The following is a 16,190-nucleotide window of genomic DNA, read 5'->3' on the forward strand; positions in this document are numbered from 1 at the left end:
CATATAGAAGATTGACAACAAATAATGCTGTATTTCAGATCACCTTATTTAGAGTACAGTGACAAAGAATTGCCCAGATGATAAAATGAATGTATTCTATTGTTAACATAGTTTGTAAGGCAATATTTGAAGACTAATGATAACCAGACCAAATTCAAAACAAATACAAAATGTGAAAAAAGAATACTTGTTGAATCTCTCTCCAATATTCACATAGAGTTTTATTCAAAGGTATAGAGGTGGCAAATCTAGATAAACACAGTGGTTGTGATAACACAATTGGTTTCTATGGTGTTCAACTTGAAGTAGCCTATTTATGCCCCTGTTTTCACAATTTCTATAACCCAAAGGCATGCGATAGCATTGATGATTAACACTAATACAAACAGTAATAATATATTAAACTGCTTCTTAGCAGATACTTTGTGTGCGTATTTTGGTGCTATATAGTATACACTTCTTAAATTTGGGGAGTAAGATCCTCACTTAGCTTTCATCACATCTTAGCACCAGTTTATTTATAGATATAATTAATCAATTAATCAAGGTTTCATTATCAATAGTAAAGATAAAATTCATAATGGAATATTATATCAATAATAAGATTATTTAATTATTTAATCACATTTGTATAGACAGCCATCTCACATAGTGACTTTGAGTGGCATACATAGTAATATAACATATGAAAACCATTAAAGCAACCAACTTAAATTTAAATAAAAACAAATAAAAACAGTAGGAAAATGGACAGAGGGTGCCTTCCATTAACTGTCACATAACAATCTCCAGCATATATGACATCTGCAAGCTAGTTGATAAAATAATGTTTTGAAGGCCTTTCTGAAGAGCAACAGGGCAGGGGCCAACTTCAACTTGGAGGGGGGGGGGAGTGAGGTTTCACAGGGTAGGGGGCCCCTTCTTTCCCTTAGCCTTGCCCTACAGAAGCCTCCCTTATCCTATCCCCTGCTTGCTGCTGTGAAAGTAAAACTGAAACTGAAACTCCTCTCCTCTGCTTGTGTTTTGCATTTGGAACAGATTTCTTTTCAGGTGGGGTGGGGGAGTAGAACTTCTTAGCATCAGAACGTGTTAATAACAATATAGGAAATACTAATGCTCTGATGGTCATTTGAAAAATCCTTTCTTAGTGAGCACCTAGAAGCCAAGAGGAACATACGTGGCAAATTTCAAGTTTGTAGGCTTTACAGTTCTGGAGATTTTGTGATGATGCGTGAGTGGTATTTCGCTTTTATATATATATACATTTAATAATAAATATTTAGAAACTGTAGTTTTTTAAAAAATATTTGTACTCTGCTGTAAAAACAAAAGCTTTTTCTACATAGAAACTCTATTAGAAACATCAGATCCTGTCTCATGTCCTAAAAATTTAGGTACTGCACAGTAAACTGATTTATACCTATCATGCTTAGGTTTATTTTAAAAAAATCTACTAGGGCTATTTCTTGTACACTGCAAAACTTGTATTTACTCAGAACGTACATTTTACAGAGCTCAATAAAACCTACTCCCTAATAATTATTTGATTTGATTTTTCTAATGTAGATTAGTAACAGTGTTATAAAACAAATAACAGATCAAGAGCTGGCGTATGCAGTTCATCAAGAAAGCAGAATTAATGTTTCAATTATCTATGACATGGCTGGGTTCAGATTTTGTTATTGCAATTGGCATAAGCTAAAATAGTTGAGAAAAACCATACTTTATATTTCCAGAAATACTATATAATTATCTTCATCTGCTGCATTTTACAAGTTAATATTCAACAAGACATGTGCCTTTAATTGCTACAAATGGATAGCTTATTCATAATTAAGACACTGCATTAAAACCATTTCAGTTTGATCATTGACTAGAGTTTAGTCTTTTGTTCCAAGAATAAGTTAGCTGTACTCCAAAAGCTATATATCCATACAGTGGAATTTATTAATGGTAGTTATTACTAATTTTCCAGAAGTGGTCTTATGTTTTAGATTCTTGCTAACTGCAAAATTCCTGTAAATAAATTCATTAAATATTGAAGTATAGTTTATGGAGTACAGCTGTATAGATTTTGGAAATGATCCAAAAGACCTTACAATACTTCTCTGCTACTATACAATAAAGTAACTATCTCCATTTTCAAGCTAAGCTTCTGTTCTTGCACAAAAACACATGGCTGCTTTTATGAGTCCTTTTAAAGATGCAGCTTTAATGAGTAGGGACTGTTTGTGACATTTCTAAACATATTACAGATCATTTTTTTAAAAGTGTGCACAGTCCTAGTTTTTAAGTATGTATGTGAGGTGTGTATTGTAGCGTCTGAATGTAACTATCCATCTTGATTCTTTACTTCCCTTTTTATAGTACTCCTTGTACTTTCTAACTCCTTGCCAGATTTTGTTAAAATGGAATCACATATTAGATATAGGGATAGAGAAATGTTCTTTTACAATCAATAACTTCACACATTTTAAAAAAATAAAAATTATATTTTTTAGATAACTGCAGGTTGCATTTAATACATGAATTTAGTATCTGACTTCTATTTTATTTATGATTTTATTAAATATATAACTCACTTTTACATTAAGTAGTGTTTAAGATTGCTAACAACAAAATAAATAGAATAAAATTTAAAAAAATTAAAACTGAAATATAAATACCCTAAATAAAAAAGCAAATCAGTACCTTTGCCCATTGGTGTAACCCTAATTTATTTATGGGATATATTTATTTAATTCATCTATTATGGCCACCCATAATACAAGCAAATCTGGAGAACAGAGATAAGAACATCAATATAATGGCTAAATACAGAAAAGATTATGAAAGTAGCAGTCAAGAATAATCATCAAAAATAATTATTTGGAGGCTAGTTTAACCTTCTAACCAGGGGTCCCCAACCCCCGGGCCATGGACTGATAGCAGTCCCTGGCCCATTAGGAACTGGGCTGCACAAGCAAGTGAAGCTTCATCTGCGCATGATAGTTAGTTTGTGAAACCACACACTCCTGGGCCATGAAAATTATTGTTTTTTTTCCCACAGAACCGGTCCCTGGTGCCCAAAAGGTTTGGGGCTGTTGTTCTAACCTGAATGGGAGAACAGATGTGTTTACAATTGGTAAACACATCTGTGTGTTTACATAGTGACACACAGTAGTGACATCAGGTCACACATAGTGACCTGATTTAAAATAAATCATAATATGGTTCCCTTTTGCCACAGTATACTGAAGGACAGTAGCCATTTTAATTTGCAGATTATGATTTAGGGCAATATGTAAAGTAAACCCTACTCATGTATAATAACATGTATATGTGAGATATGTATGTGTATGCGTGTATGTGTGTGTGGTGTATATGGTAGCTAATTATAGCATAGTATGATTCAGAGGGTAGGACAAGAAACAGTGGATGGAAACTAATCAAATGAATGGAAAGATGCAACCTGACATTAAGGAGAAACTCCTTAATGATGAGGACAATTAACCAATGGTACATATTTTGGGAGCTTATCTCTGGAGGTTTTTAAGAAGAGACTGGACCGGGTGTTGGACTAGAAAACCACCCAAGGTCCCTTCCAGCTCTATTCTGATTGATCGATTGATCGATTGATTGTGTGAACCCAGCCTATGTGGGATCAAGTACCTACTCAGGGAAGTTGATCTATGATAGTTAACTGCAATTTTATCTTACCACCTTCCTGTTAATTGCCTTATGTTGGGTAGGAATTGAAGTGCAGCTTTTTCTACCAAATCTTTAATATGTAAGTCAGAATTGGCTGTTTATCCTGGTTGAAGTAATTGATTCATCATTGAATCATTCATTGAATCATGAACCTGTCATTGATTCATCAACAGGCCTTAATTCAAAAGGAGTGTTGAAAAGTATCTTGGGTTGTTTGATTTCGAAGCAACAAACATGCACTCCTCTATAATAATTCACTTGGTTCTACTACCCACTACAGGATGAAGTTGCTTTTCTCCACCTCTCTATCTCTTCTTCAAAACACTTAGCTTTCATTAGCAGATAAGCCTGGGGCTCTAAGAGCTGATAAAGATGCATAATATGACCACACAACCTTTTTAAAAGGGGGAGGGATACTGACTTCCTCTTTTGTTCTTTGTTTATGGCTTTTATCTCATTGTTTCCTGAAGAGATGATTTTTCCTATCATTCTGCCAAAATTCTTACCCAACGGTAAATCCTTAATAAATATGTTGCCAAAACAATGTTCCTTTTATGCTTTCAGCTCTAGAACTCTCTTGCTATAGGCTATTACAATCTGACATAAAGTTCCTCCTGAAAAATGCTGACTCAGATTTGAGTCTTTTTAGGTCCAAAGAGTTGTCAAAGTTGTAGTAAATCTATGTTTCTTTACTTTGAAACAGTTTTAGAATCAGTCTAAAATTCACCTTATTTTAACATTTGATCTTGATTGTAGTGAGTGCTAAAAATTTAGTTTTACAAAGATATATGTAAATAAAAGGTGGTAGGAAGTATTTTGATCTAAAACCTTCACTATGAGCTTTCATCCAAATTCTAGTGACGCATTCTTTTTTCAATTGTATCATTGTGATGTCTAAGAAGAATTATCCCTACTCTTCATTAATGAATAGTACATTTGTTTGGCTAATGTAATTAAATGGGTTCAATACATACATACAAATCTTGGAATATCTTCAAATTTTTCAGAATATATTGATATTCTATAAAACAATTTAAGAAATTGTGTACTAGAATAATCAGTGGTAGGCAAGTGTAACAGGCTGAAACAGTGCACTCCTGATCTATTTTGTCAAGATGTTTGATTCTTTTTTCTTATGAGGACTCTTGACCAAGCATCTTATATAGTAATAAACTTAACCCAGGGATATGTAAATTATTCCTCTGTTTGCTTCTGTTTTTCTCCCATGTATTCCATTTCTATTTCATAGATAGTGGTAGAGTCATATCTAATATTTAAATGGAATACCATAATGAAATTGTATAGCTGTGGGCTAGATTGAGGAAGTAGGAAACTATCCTTGAAGAAGGCAGTAACAATCCCTTCAGCATTATTGCCAAGAAAGACTACATGGAGAAGTCCAGGTACTTAATAGCTTAACTTAGTCAATGTTCTGTCAAACTTGTTATGTGTAAAGCAACGTGAGTATAATTAGTGTTATAGAAAGAAATATTTGATCAACAAAAACATATAGTAACTGTATCAGGTAAAACTATCCTATTTATTAGCTGAGTATAAATTGCATGGTGTGAATTAAACTGAAATACAATGCAAGACTGTTTATTTTATGCTGATTATGTCTGAAATATTGAAATGAGTAATGAGAGAGAGTGAATGGAAAAGCTATTTACATAAGCTTATGTGGACTCATGGGATATAGCAAATGTTGGCAACAAAGCATTCTAGAAAGATTAGGGTAAGATAGTGATAAACACTTTATCTAACATCATTGATCTTGCGATATTTTAAAGTATGTATAGGGTTACAATCTGCTATCCTGCACTATTCTTTCTAACTACATGTGCTCTGTACTTTATTGTTGTGCTTGCTTCAGTTCGATGTTAACATTTAAACTTACACTCCGCGAACTACTTCTGCCTTGACTTTCTTTATTATTGGGCTGCTAATTGATTCACCTGTGCTTGACCATCATGATACTGGGACTGTTCCACTGTTGCTTGGCATGATCATCAGTGTCACACCTTATAATATTGGTTCTTTCTCTGCCTGACTTTGGCTATTTTGACTTTAGGTCTGTGGTAATAATCCTTCAGTATTGTCTCCTCTCTTGTCTTTGCTTTTCTTGACCATTTGGTGCATCTGGTTCTTTTTGGCTCCACCTGTTCATTGGGTGCTTTGGTTTGATCGTTTCTCTGCACCTGTTATAATGTGGCTGACAGTACTGGCTGCTACTATGGCCATATTTCCTGACTTTCTATTGGTGCTACTATCCATGTTTGGCAGGCTGTAATTTGCTTTCCCTTTCCCATTACACTCTGTTCAATTCTATTACTTCTATTTTTAGCTAAGATAGCTTCTGGTATCACTACCTTTAGCCTTAGGCTATGGTTGTACAACCACTGGCATCACCTTTCAGCCTTTCCAGACAGGTGCTAAGCCTCCAGGGTCTTTTAGAGTCAGACACTGGTTACTTGTAACTCTACAGGCAGGAAGACTAACCATTTCCCCTTCTCTCCCTTCTTTCTTCTGGTTTGAATTTCTCTTATAGAGACATGGCCTGTCATACTAAACTTTCTACTTTCCAGAGAACTTTTCCAGTTGAGGCTAACTAGCCACCTGAGCTGTGACCAACTTTGTCTGGACCTTGTGTAATTAAGTTCCTCTGGAATTGCTTCTCCAACTCAAAAGCCTTTAACTCCTTAACTGAAGTAGTTCTTCAGTGGCCCTGCACAGAGTACAAAAACACATTTATACACTGCCAGCTGCAGGTTTGTCCCTCACACAGCATCTTTGGCTTCTTTTTTTCTTCTTCTAACCTTAGTCCTTTGGCATTCTTCTTTCCAATTTTTGTTCCTCTGTTTTTTGGCATTTTGAAATCCTGCATCACTACTTAATTGTGAAAGCAACTAAACCATCAAGGAAGTCCCCCTTTAGAGGGAATGGCTCTCTTTTTTTTTGATTTTTGAGGAAAATGCTTTGAAACCGGAGTGCTTTTTTTCTTTTACAATCATCCTCTCACAAACACCAGTACTTCAATGCAGCAACTGAAGTATAAGTGTAATGCTGCTAGACCTACTCATCTAGTTAGCTACATTTTGGACCAGTCAGGTTTTCCAAGCTATCTTTAAAAGCAACCTAACATAGGTGGGTAGTTGTGTAACTACATGATGATGAACGTGTAGTTTGTTGTCAAAAGGGCTTGTTAGTCCAAATGCATTCAGATGCAAAACATCTCCAATTCATGCAATATAGATTAAAATACACATCCTCCTCTATTTTGTAGTGGTGATCAAAACATACAATTATACCCTATGCCTCTTAATAGTTCTAGGGTAGTAGCCACTGTTGCCATTAACTGTCTTGAGTTGCTTGTACAGTAGTAGCTGTTCTTTGCTACTTTGCCTTCTGAGGATTTTTTTTTTTTTTTTTGTAAATAGCTCAAGGTGGTAAGCACTTTCAATCAGTAACAAGCTACATGCTTTGGTTTTTTTTCACAATTTGTTTTTTTGCAGTTAACTGTTTGGATCGGCATGTGCAACATACACCAGACAAGGTAGCTTTGATTTGGGAAAAAGACGAGCCCGGTACTGAAGAAAAAATAACTTACAGGTATGACATGTTCCTCCTACTTGGTTTCAAAATTATCTCTGCAGAATTTGGAAAAGTCATACAGTAGTGTTTGTTTTTGTATGAAATCTGTGATAACACTATTCTTAAAAAAGACATCACAGAAAATATTTATTTCATCAGAATAGTTTTGGATGATTAAAAATAAAAGAACCCACTGGATGTACCAAAGGCCTTTTTGGATTTATAGTAGCAAATTAAAAGTTCTGAAAAGTCCACAAGTAGGATGTCCTTGTGATAACATCCCTCAGCAACTAGAATTGAGAGCCAGACATAAATTGGTTTGAAAATGACCTCAATCCATTAATATGGGTAGGCCTCAGGTTATGATAGCAATTGGCACCAGAATTACCATCTATAAGCAATGGGGTTGTAAAGTGCAATATAATGTGACTTCACGGCATTAGTCCCAGTTTTTGTTGTAATATTATAGTGAATAGATTTGGTAGTCAGTTTCAGTTTGCTTATCTTGCAGTATTTTATTAACCCACAGTTGTTATGACAGATCACTGTGAGTATTGCAAAATCTTTTTTACAAGGTAGTGATTCTGATTGCAATTAAATTGTTTTTACTGTTTGGTGTTCAAGGTGAGAATTATATTTATATTGCACAATTATTTGAGCCTTAACAATAAGCAGTTTAGTCTGGTATGTATAAGAACATCATTCCACCACCTTCAATTTATATAGCCCCCCATCTCACCTAAGCAACTTTGGATGGCAAAATGTGAAGATAATAATTCAAAGTGAGAAAGAAAAATAAGAATATGCAGCAAAAATAAATCAACAAGATGGTTTGTATTTCTTTTTCATCTATTGCTAATTTTTTGTCTCTTTCACAAGCATCTGATGAAATGGTAAGTTTGTGTTTGACTTCCACTACTTCAGGTTGTTAACAGGCACTGTGTATGTTTGTACAGTATGTATACATACATACTGTACACATATATACATATATACTGGGTATGTTTGTACTGCATACTGATGCATCATTAATTTAACTATAGTTTACTAATATATCATAATTGTGTGACTTTATACATAAGTCTAAACCATAAGATTACTATTTTGGCTGTATTCACATAAGATATTGACCCACAGTTAATGTCAAGTTTTTCTTGAATTTAATCCTTAGGTATTCACATAATTTTCTTTACAATAGTGCATAAGTGGTTTGCCATTGCTTTCTTCTGAGATTTTTATTTTATTTTCCAAACCTGGGGTATACGTGGTGTTTTATTCAAGTAATAATCTGATGCACACTGCCGCCTAGTTAGCTGAACTATAATAAGTTAACCAAATTATAGTTTACTTAGTTTCAAGAAGCCAAATGTTATGAATTTACTGGAAGCTAAAGCATGGAACCTACAAAACTTCATTTATTGCTGTTTATTTGTATGTTCTGATCTGTGTTTCTTTTTAAATGACATTCTTAGTTGAGAATCACATTCTTCTGGTTAGCACATTCCACTAAGCTATTATTTGCTTAGTTAGGCTTATAAAATAAACTACAGTGAAATGGGTTCATTCAACATGCTAAGTCATGAGTTGCTACATATATAAACCAGAATGACTAAATTCACAAGATATAGTAAACCAGTACTAAACAAACCACATTATAGTTTAGCATGTTGAGTGAATTCATCTATTGTATACAGAGCTCTCTCCTCATTTTGATGTTTCATTTGATTGCTACCAGATTATTCTTTTTTTAAAAAAATATTTTATTAATTTTCAACAATTAAACAATTGTTATTTAGCTTTTGTGCACAAAAATGTATAGAAAAAGTATAGAGTATAGGTGAATTGTAGTGTTAAGATATGTAAATGGCTACCAGATTATTCTTAATTCATTGAGCAAAACTAAAAACTATATAGCCAGCTGAGCCTTTTCAATCTGGTTTACTTTGGATGTGTTGGAGTACAATTCAAATTCCCAACTCTTATGTTGGCTGGTAATTCTGAGAGTTATGAATCAAATTCTGCTGGAGACACATGGTTGGGAAAAAGTGATTTACGTTGTTTAGCTGGTATACACAGTTCACCAACAGCATGAAGATTGTCTTTTGTTTTATTATAGCACTGTACCTTACTTGGTTACACTTGCAGTAACAAATAGATGTGGATGTATAATTGTTTTGGCTTTGTGTATAGAAGTATCTTCCATATAAGGATAATATAATTTGTGAAGGCACCCTTCATGAATGATCTTGTCCATTCATCCATGCAGGAATTAAAATGGTTGCTGCTGGAAGGCACAATTTGGATGCTGAAGGTTAATTCAGTATAATTTTTATTAACCTAAAAGCAGTGACCACTACAATTGAAGTGTATTTTTTGAAGTAGCCTCCAGAAAAGGATAGAAACCGGTATGATCAATGTGAAAAGATTCACAAATAATCAAATACTATTGATCAAACTAGTATCTGTTCTTTTATTTCTGTAATTAAACAGCTGCTGAAAAGTTATTTGCTTAAAAATAAGAATCAGCTTTCTTTATCTTAAATAAAGTTCTCAGTTTACTGCCTGAGTTTGCATAACAGGATAGAATAAAATATTGTTGTCTGGTTTAGGGTTCAGTGTGAGAACCTGTGCAATTCATCTAGTTAACCATTGGTTAGCATTTAGTCCCATATACATTATCTGCAATTTTAATAAAAAAGGATTAGCATTCTAACAACATTCCTCTGTTATATTAAGCATAAGTATGTTGCATTTGAATATAATACATTATTTGAAAAAAATATTTGATTTGCGGAGTAAAATGTACTCTGACATTCATATGATAAAATTGGCAAGTGAATAAATACTGTGTGAAAGCATTTATGCTGTTAACACTCTTCTGTTTAGGAACTATTAGCACAAGAGGGCTGTTAACATTTTTAGAGTATCAGTATTCCTTTCTCCTCTTGGAAGGATAAATGGAAAAAGTTATGCAATGTAGACATGAGGAGAGAGAAAATAATATTTTTTTTATATTAGTAGGCCTCTGGCTGCCCATGAATTGGCTCCTCTATTCAGATGTCTAGATAATGGCAAATGAGTGAGTTGCATTCCATTTTTAGTCTACTTGCATGTGCCTTGAACTGAAAGCCACAGGTATTTTTACAATGAAGTAATGCAAAATGTTAGCTTTGGATGTAATTTTAACTTGTTTGCACATAATGGACACTACTACAACACACTTTTCTTAACTGTGCACAATTGGATTAGGAAGGGGCAGTTTGCCTTCTTCATAATTATAGTAGCCCAGGTGTCAAACTCGATTATGTCGTGTGACGTATCACGATGTGTTTTGCCTTTGTGGAGCGGGGGCCGGCGTAGCCTGTGCATGACACATCCGGCCCACAGGCCACCAGTTTGACAGGCCTGTTAGATGATTTGTCAGAAGATGATTCCTGTGTTCTACAATAGGAATATAGGAAACTGCTTTATATAGTTTGTCAGTCTGGTTATCTGTACTGACTGGTAATTCTTTTTAAGAGTTCCAGACCCAACTTTTCTTAGGATTAAATATTGGATTACATTTTTACCTTAGAGCAGATAAAATGTGACCTCAATATGGAGGATATTGCTATCTGTTCTTTACCATGTTTAAGATCACTTTATGGCTCAGGTGTAAATCATGAACAAAATAATGTAGACCAGTGGTTCCCAACCTCTTTTTGGCCATGCCCCACCTAAGCATCTCTAAAATCCTGATGCCCTCCTTCCCATATAATTCTTAAGATATATAATTTTTACTATTCAAAAAGTGAACTCCTACTCACGGGGAGGAAGTCTAAAAGGCCATTAACTTGGTTTAAAGAAGGTTCCAAATTGCCCCCATTAAAAATCAAATTGCCCCCCTGTGGGGCATAGGCCCCACGTTGGGAAACACTGATGTAGACCTATTGAGATGGTATAGCCAAGGCTTCTGGGGGAACCTGAGAGTTGATATCTAAGATGAGATTTCCCTTGTGAGGCCTTTTCCCAGTATCTGATCCAGAGTAGCTCCCTAGTTTTCAGAGGAAGTAGAAAAAAATGGAGTGAAAAGACAGTTAACCAATCATGGTATAAAAGTGAACATGGGCTTTTGCCTGTCCAGAGGCAATATGAGCGAGTAGTGAAGCATATGTATTTCTCCAGTTTCCTTTTGTTTTCACAAGTGCTTATCATTATTTCTGAAGCCTACATTAAATATTGTCTTATCTAGAAAGCTGCTGATCATCCAGTAGTGAGAGAGAGAGAAAAAGAGAGGGAGAGGGAGAAAGAGAAGGAGAAGGAGAGAGAGACTCTTGCTCAATAATGATGAGAAATTTACCCAAGGCCAAGTAGACAAATAGCAGACAGGAAAAGAAGCATAAATAAGAGTCATTGAAGATAAGACTTGCTTGAATAGTTTCACTTTCCACAGGAACACAGAAAAGTAGTTAAGATTCAATCTGAAGTTCGGAGCCAAGAAAGGATCATCAGTCAATTTATAGGTCAGTTTTAGGTTCCTTATATGAGCAGGGGGCAATGACATGCAAGGCACAGGAATCAGACAGTTGTTTCTAACAAGGAAATATGGTACCAATTGAAAAGTGTATATGAACTATGGAGTCCTTGGTGCTCTCTGAGATTGGTTGTTTGCTTGCAGACATTTCATTACTGATGATGTTACCTAGTTGGGTAATGAAGCCTATGCATGCAAAGTTCAGAAGGTATGAAGGACTCCAAAAGAGATAGGGATCAGAGCTGCCTCTTAAATAAGACTGCAGCCAACTGTTTTTAGTTAAGACAGGCATGTCTTGCTTGGCAAGGAGCCTCATGGAGCACTTTGACTCTGCTGTCTGATCGCCATGTCTGAGGACTAGGAGGCCTTATTTCATCTTTTGATTCCTCCAGCTGTTCTGATGCTGCCTGTGTTTGATACCTAGTTTGGTATCAGCAGAGCCTGATTAAACACAGCCTCTCCTGAGGCTGGCATTCCAGTTTAGTGGCGGAACTTCTTCAGATTCTGGGTCATCTGAGCTCTGGGCCATGACACTGCATTTGTGAGGGATGGCAGGAATCAGAACATAGACATTTTCTGGTTGCTCTGATACAGCAGTATAAGAGGACTTTGATCTTTTGCTTGGGACTTCAGAAGGCACTAGGTACTTTTTTAAAAGAGAATGCTTGATAATCCAGAGGTATCTGAATGATTATTTTGAAATGAGTTTTTATGATGAGTTTTATGTTTGTTGGCAACTTATCCAATAAACAACTTAGCCCAAGTAGCAAGAAACCTGAGAAGAAGCTTTTCAAATCATTCAAAGATATTCCATTTTACCAGACTCACTCACTGTAAATGAAGATGAGAAATAGCTCTTAAAATTTCCAAGATTCAATATTTACCCCAGACTTACATTAAAGGTACTCTCCTGACATCTGTGTAGTTCTTGCTTTTTTGATTTTGTCCAGCAGCTTGAGACTTGATAAGACTGTCAATTTTGGTTATTCTGATGATGAATTTTTATGTTGATCCTTTTAGATTGTACACAGTCCAGAGTCCTTTAGGAGGACACAACAATATAGAAATGGTGTACAATAAATAAACAATAAAGAAATAAACGTTAAACTTTATGCTTATTAAGGATAGCTTCGTTCCCCCCTTGGTACTGGAAACAGCAATATAAACATATTATCATGAACAGCAATTGGGTTTGTAATGAGAATATTTTTCAATAAAGATGAAGAATTTATATGCAAACTACAAATTTTGTGTACAAATTAGTTTATCTTGCTTTCATATTATTTAGTTCACTCTTGCAAGATCAGTAGAACCATTAAGCAATATAAAGCATATTATCTAATGGAAGCAAGATAGTTCAGTCTATTTCACATCTTAGTCTGGGAGAGATGACTGAGACCTACATTCTATCTATGGAAATCTTAATGGAAACAGGAATTGCTGCTATTTCCTGATTAATATAAATCTGCTCAAAGAAATAGTATTTAGAAGGAAAAATATATAATGTCTCCTGAACTTGCCAGGCCTTCCCTGGAATTCTTTCTAGGCTGTTTTTCTTTCCCCTGCAGCTGAGTCTCTTCTGATCTCAAAGCACAGTGGGATGACCAGGCATGGCCACAGAACAATTGCAGATGAAAATCCATGGACGTTACAAGAGTTAAACACCTTCTCTCTATCTCTTTCCCTGGAAATGTCTTCTGATATCCACATTAGTATTGTGAGACAAGCACAGGTCAGAATTCTGAAATATAATTCTGACCTCACAGAAATTATTTATGAAAATGACCTTTTACTATGTAGAAGCCTGAGGACTTTAAACATACTTCTGAATAATGTTGATATAATGAGAGTTGCAATAAAAATGAAGTGATAGTTCATTAATAGTTCAGCTCTGGACTGATGGGGTTTCCAGGTAATAACGTAGTTTTATCATAAAGGTACTATATAGTACTTAGCCAATAATGTTCTTTTCTTTCATTCCTTTTGTAATCCATTTCAATTGTAAAAGTAACTGTTAAATACAACAAAGAGAACAAGAAAAGGAAGAGACAGTATTTTTCTTAAAATGATATTCTTGATTTGGCATTAGGCTATTATTACCGGCAAAAATGAATTTAAATAGACAAATAACAGATCTTGAGACTTAGGAAGGAAACATGTTTCCTCCAAAGTATTCTTTAAAGTAGATTTAATGCTAGGAATGCTGAAGAATACAGATATTTCTCAGGATATCAGTAATTTAAGAAATTCAACTATTTTTTTTAATTCAGCAAATTTAGTTATTCAAATGATTATTATATCTCAAAGTTGTTTTTGTAATATCTCTGCATTTTAAATTGTTTCTAAGATTGTTGCTATTGTAACAGTGCCTGTTTAATTTATGATTATCTTGTAAAGAGCAGAAATTAAGTCTACAAAAGCTCAACTTCAGGGATTAGATTTAAAATTAAGTTTGCTTGATAAATATCAGTGTTTTTTTGTAGATTGAAATATCAGATTTAAAAGTTAAATGATAAGGCATTTGTTTCTACATTGCAGGGAACTTTTGGACATGACTTGTCGCCTTGCTAATACATTAAAAAGAAATGGTATAAAAAAGGGAGACCGAGTTGCTATCTATATGTCTGTATCTCCAATGGCAGTGGCTGCCATGTTAGCTTGTGCCAGAATTGGTGCTGTTCATACAGTTGTTTTTGCTGGATTCAGTGCAGAATCTTTAGCAGGGAGAATAAATGATGGTGAGTATTTTTTTTAAAAAACCCACCTTTTCAGATAATAATTCATGAATTGTTTTGTTATTGCAGGGGAAATGTAATTTTTTCATTAGAAAATCAATATATCAACAATATAGCATTTGTTGGAGAATTTGTTGTAAGCAAGGAGTCTTCATAACCTTTAACATGCCATTCTACTTTCATAACTACATTTAGCAGAAAAACAATCCTGAGAATTTCATTGGTATAAAGGATTGATTGTCTTACAATATATTATGTGCTATTTATTTTTATTTATTAGATTAAAATGCAAAACAGAGGAGTAGATTAAAAATGGCTCTCTCTATAAATTATTTTTCTTCCTAGCTAAATGTAAAGCAGTGATCACCTGTAACCAGGGAATCAGAGGAGGACGGATCCTAGAACTGAAAAAAACCGTGGATGAAGCTGTAAAGAACTGTCCAAGTGTCAAGTGTGTCTTTGTAGCCCAGAGAACTGACAACAAAATCCATACATGCAGTCATGATATTCTCCTTGAAGAAGTATGTTCATGGTGTTCATAATACTCCTTCTAATCAGATATTTCTACATTGCATGATATATTGCATGCTATATTGAAGCCTAGCTTAGGAAAAATCAAAGGCTAAACTAAAATGTAGCACAAGATTATCCAGAAAAACATACAGAGAGAACAAATTCCTCCCCACCCCTTTATTTTTGAAATAGAAGTCAGAAACTGTTTCATGCAGCAATACTCAATTTTCTTCTGGATGACATTTATTCTTGTTGTAGGAAGCCACCAATGTATGTTGCCCAGCCAGTTTTAACCCTATTAGTGATTTACATAGCATGGGAGGCGCTGTGTGTGTTTGTGTGTATCCTATCTTTACAATAGGAGATTTCATACTTAGTCTTCTCACTTGCCAGTCAGGCTTTCAAGTAATTACTGTTTTTTTTTCTTTCTGTTCAATTATCTTTGAACCTTGGAGACTGCCTGAAAAAGTCCCTGCAGTTTCTTAGCAAGCTTTTTCAGAAATGGTTTGCCATTGCCTTCTTTCTAGTGCTGAGAAAAAGTGACTGGCCCAAGATCACCCAGCTGGCTTTGTGCCTAAGGCAGGACTAGAATTTAGTCTCCTGGTTTCTAGCCTGATACCTTAATCTCTGCACTAAAATTATTCTTTAGTCTACTCCAATAAAGTATTGTTTCAGTAAAACTTCTGCAGATTGATTCCTGAATTGCCTACTTCAAAGGGTTGACATCAATCTTGCAAGCCTGCCTGTCTTTTCCATTCCTTCTCTCTTTTAGCCTAGTAAATTCGAGTGGAGCTGGTCTGAGCTTTCTAATGATTTAGGTGTGCTTTGGTTTTTGTAAACATTTCTACATATTTTTTCCAAGGTAATGTCTATGGCTTTCTACAGATAGAGAATTAAGATTCCCTCCTTGTCTACCACTCTACCTGGCTTTATTGAAGAGATTGCTAATCTGAAGTCACTTCCTTCTTTTTTTTATTCCCAAACAGCATCACACAAAAAAGGTCAAACTCTTTTGACTTTCTCCTGGTAGAATGTAGCTAGTTAGGTACAGGGCTTTGCTTACCTCTGTTAGGTGTTTTCATTAAATAAATTTCATTTTTGTTATAGTCATAATATTTACTTTAGGAAAGTAAATATAGATTAAATTC

At 34.7% G+C, this 16,190-nt stretch overlaps 1 protein-coding gene across 4 annotated transcripts in view; it reads left to right on the forward strand.

Annotated features, from left to right (window-relative positions):
• ACSS1 (acyl-CoA synthetase short chain family member 1) overlaps positions 1-16,190 on the forward strand; it is a 48,019-nt gene that overhangs the window by 6,943 nt on the left and 24,886 nt on the right. Inside the window, exons 2-5 of one of the 4 annotated variants that reach the window (XM_087888235.1) lie at positions 7,203-7,299; positions 13,363-13,526; positions 14,333-14,532; positions 14,875-15,050. In XM_087888235.1, the coding sequence (XP_087744361.1) occupies positions 14,346-14,532; positions 14,875-15,050 (363 nt within the window). In that variant the 5' untranslated portion in view covers positions 7,203-7,299; positions 13,363-13,526; positions 14,333-14,345. Of the gene's footprint in view, positions 1-7,202; positions 7,300-8,012; positions 8,112-10,304; positions 10,361-13,362; positions 13,527-14,332; positions 14,533-14,874; positions 15,051-16,190 lie in introns of those variants that run through there. The other 3 variants (XM_034427451.3, XM_087888237.1, XM_034427449.3) reach the window with 3 other exon arrangements.

The sequence above is a fragment of the Pantherophis guttatus genome, chromosome 1 (genome assembly GCF_059756535.1).
Source record: "Pantherophis guttatus breed Tessera chromosome 1, ASM5975653v1, whole genome shotgun sequence".
Classification (NCBI taxonomy): Eukaryota; Metazoa; Chordata; class Lepidosauria; order Squamata; family Colubridae; genus Pantherophis; species Pantherophis guttatus.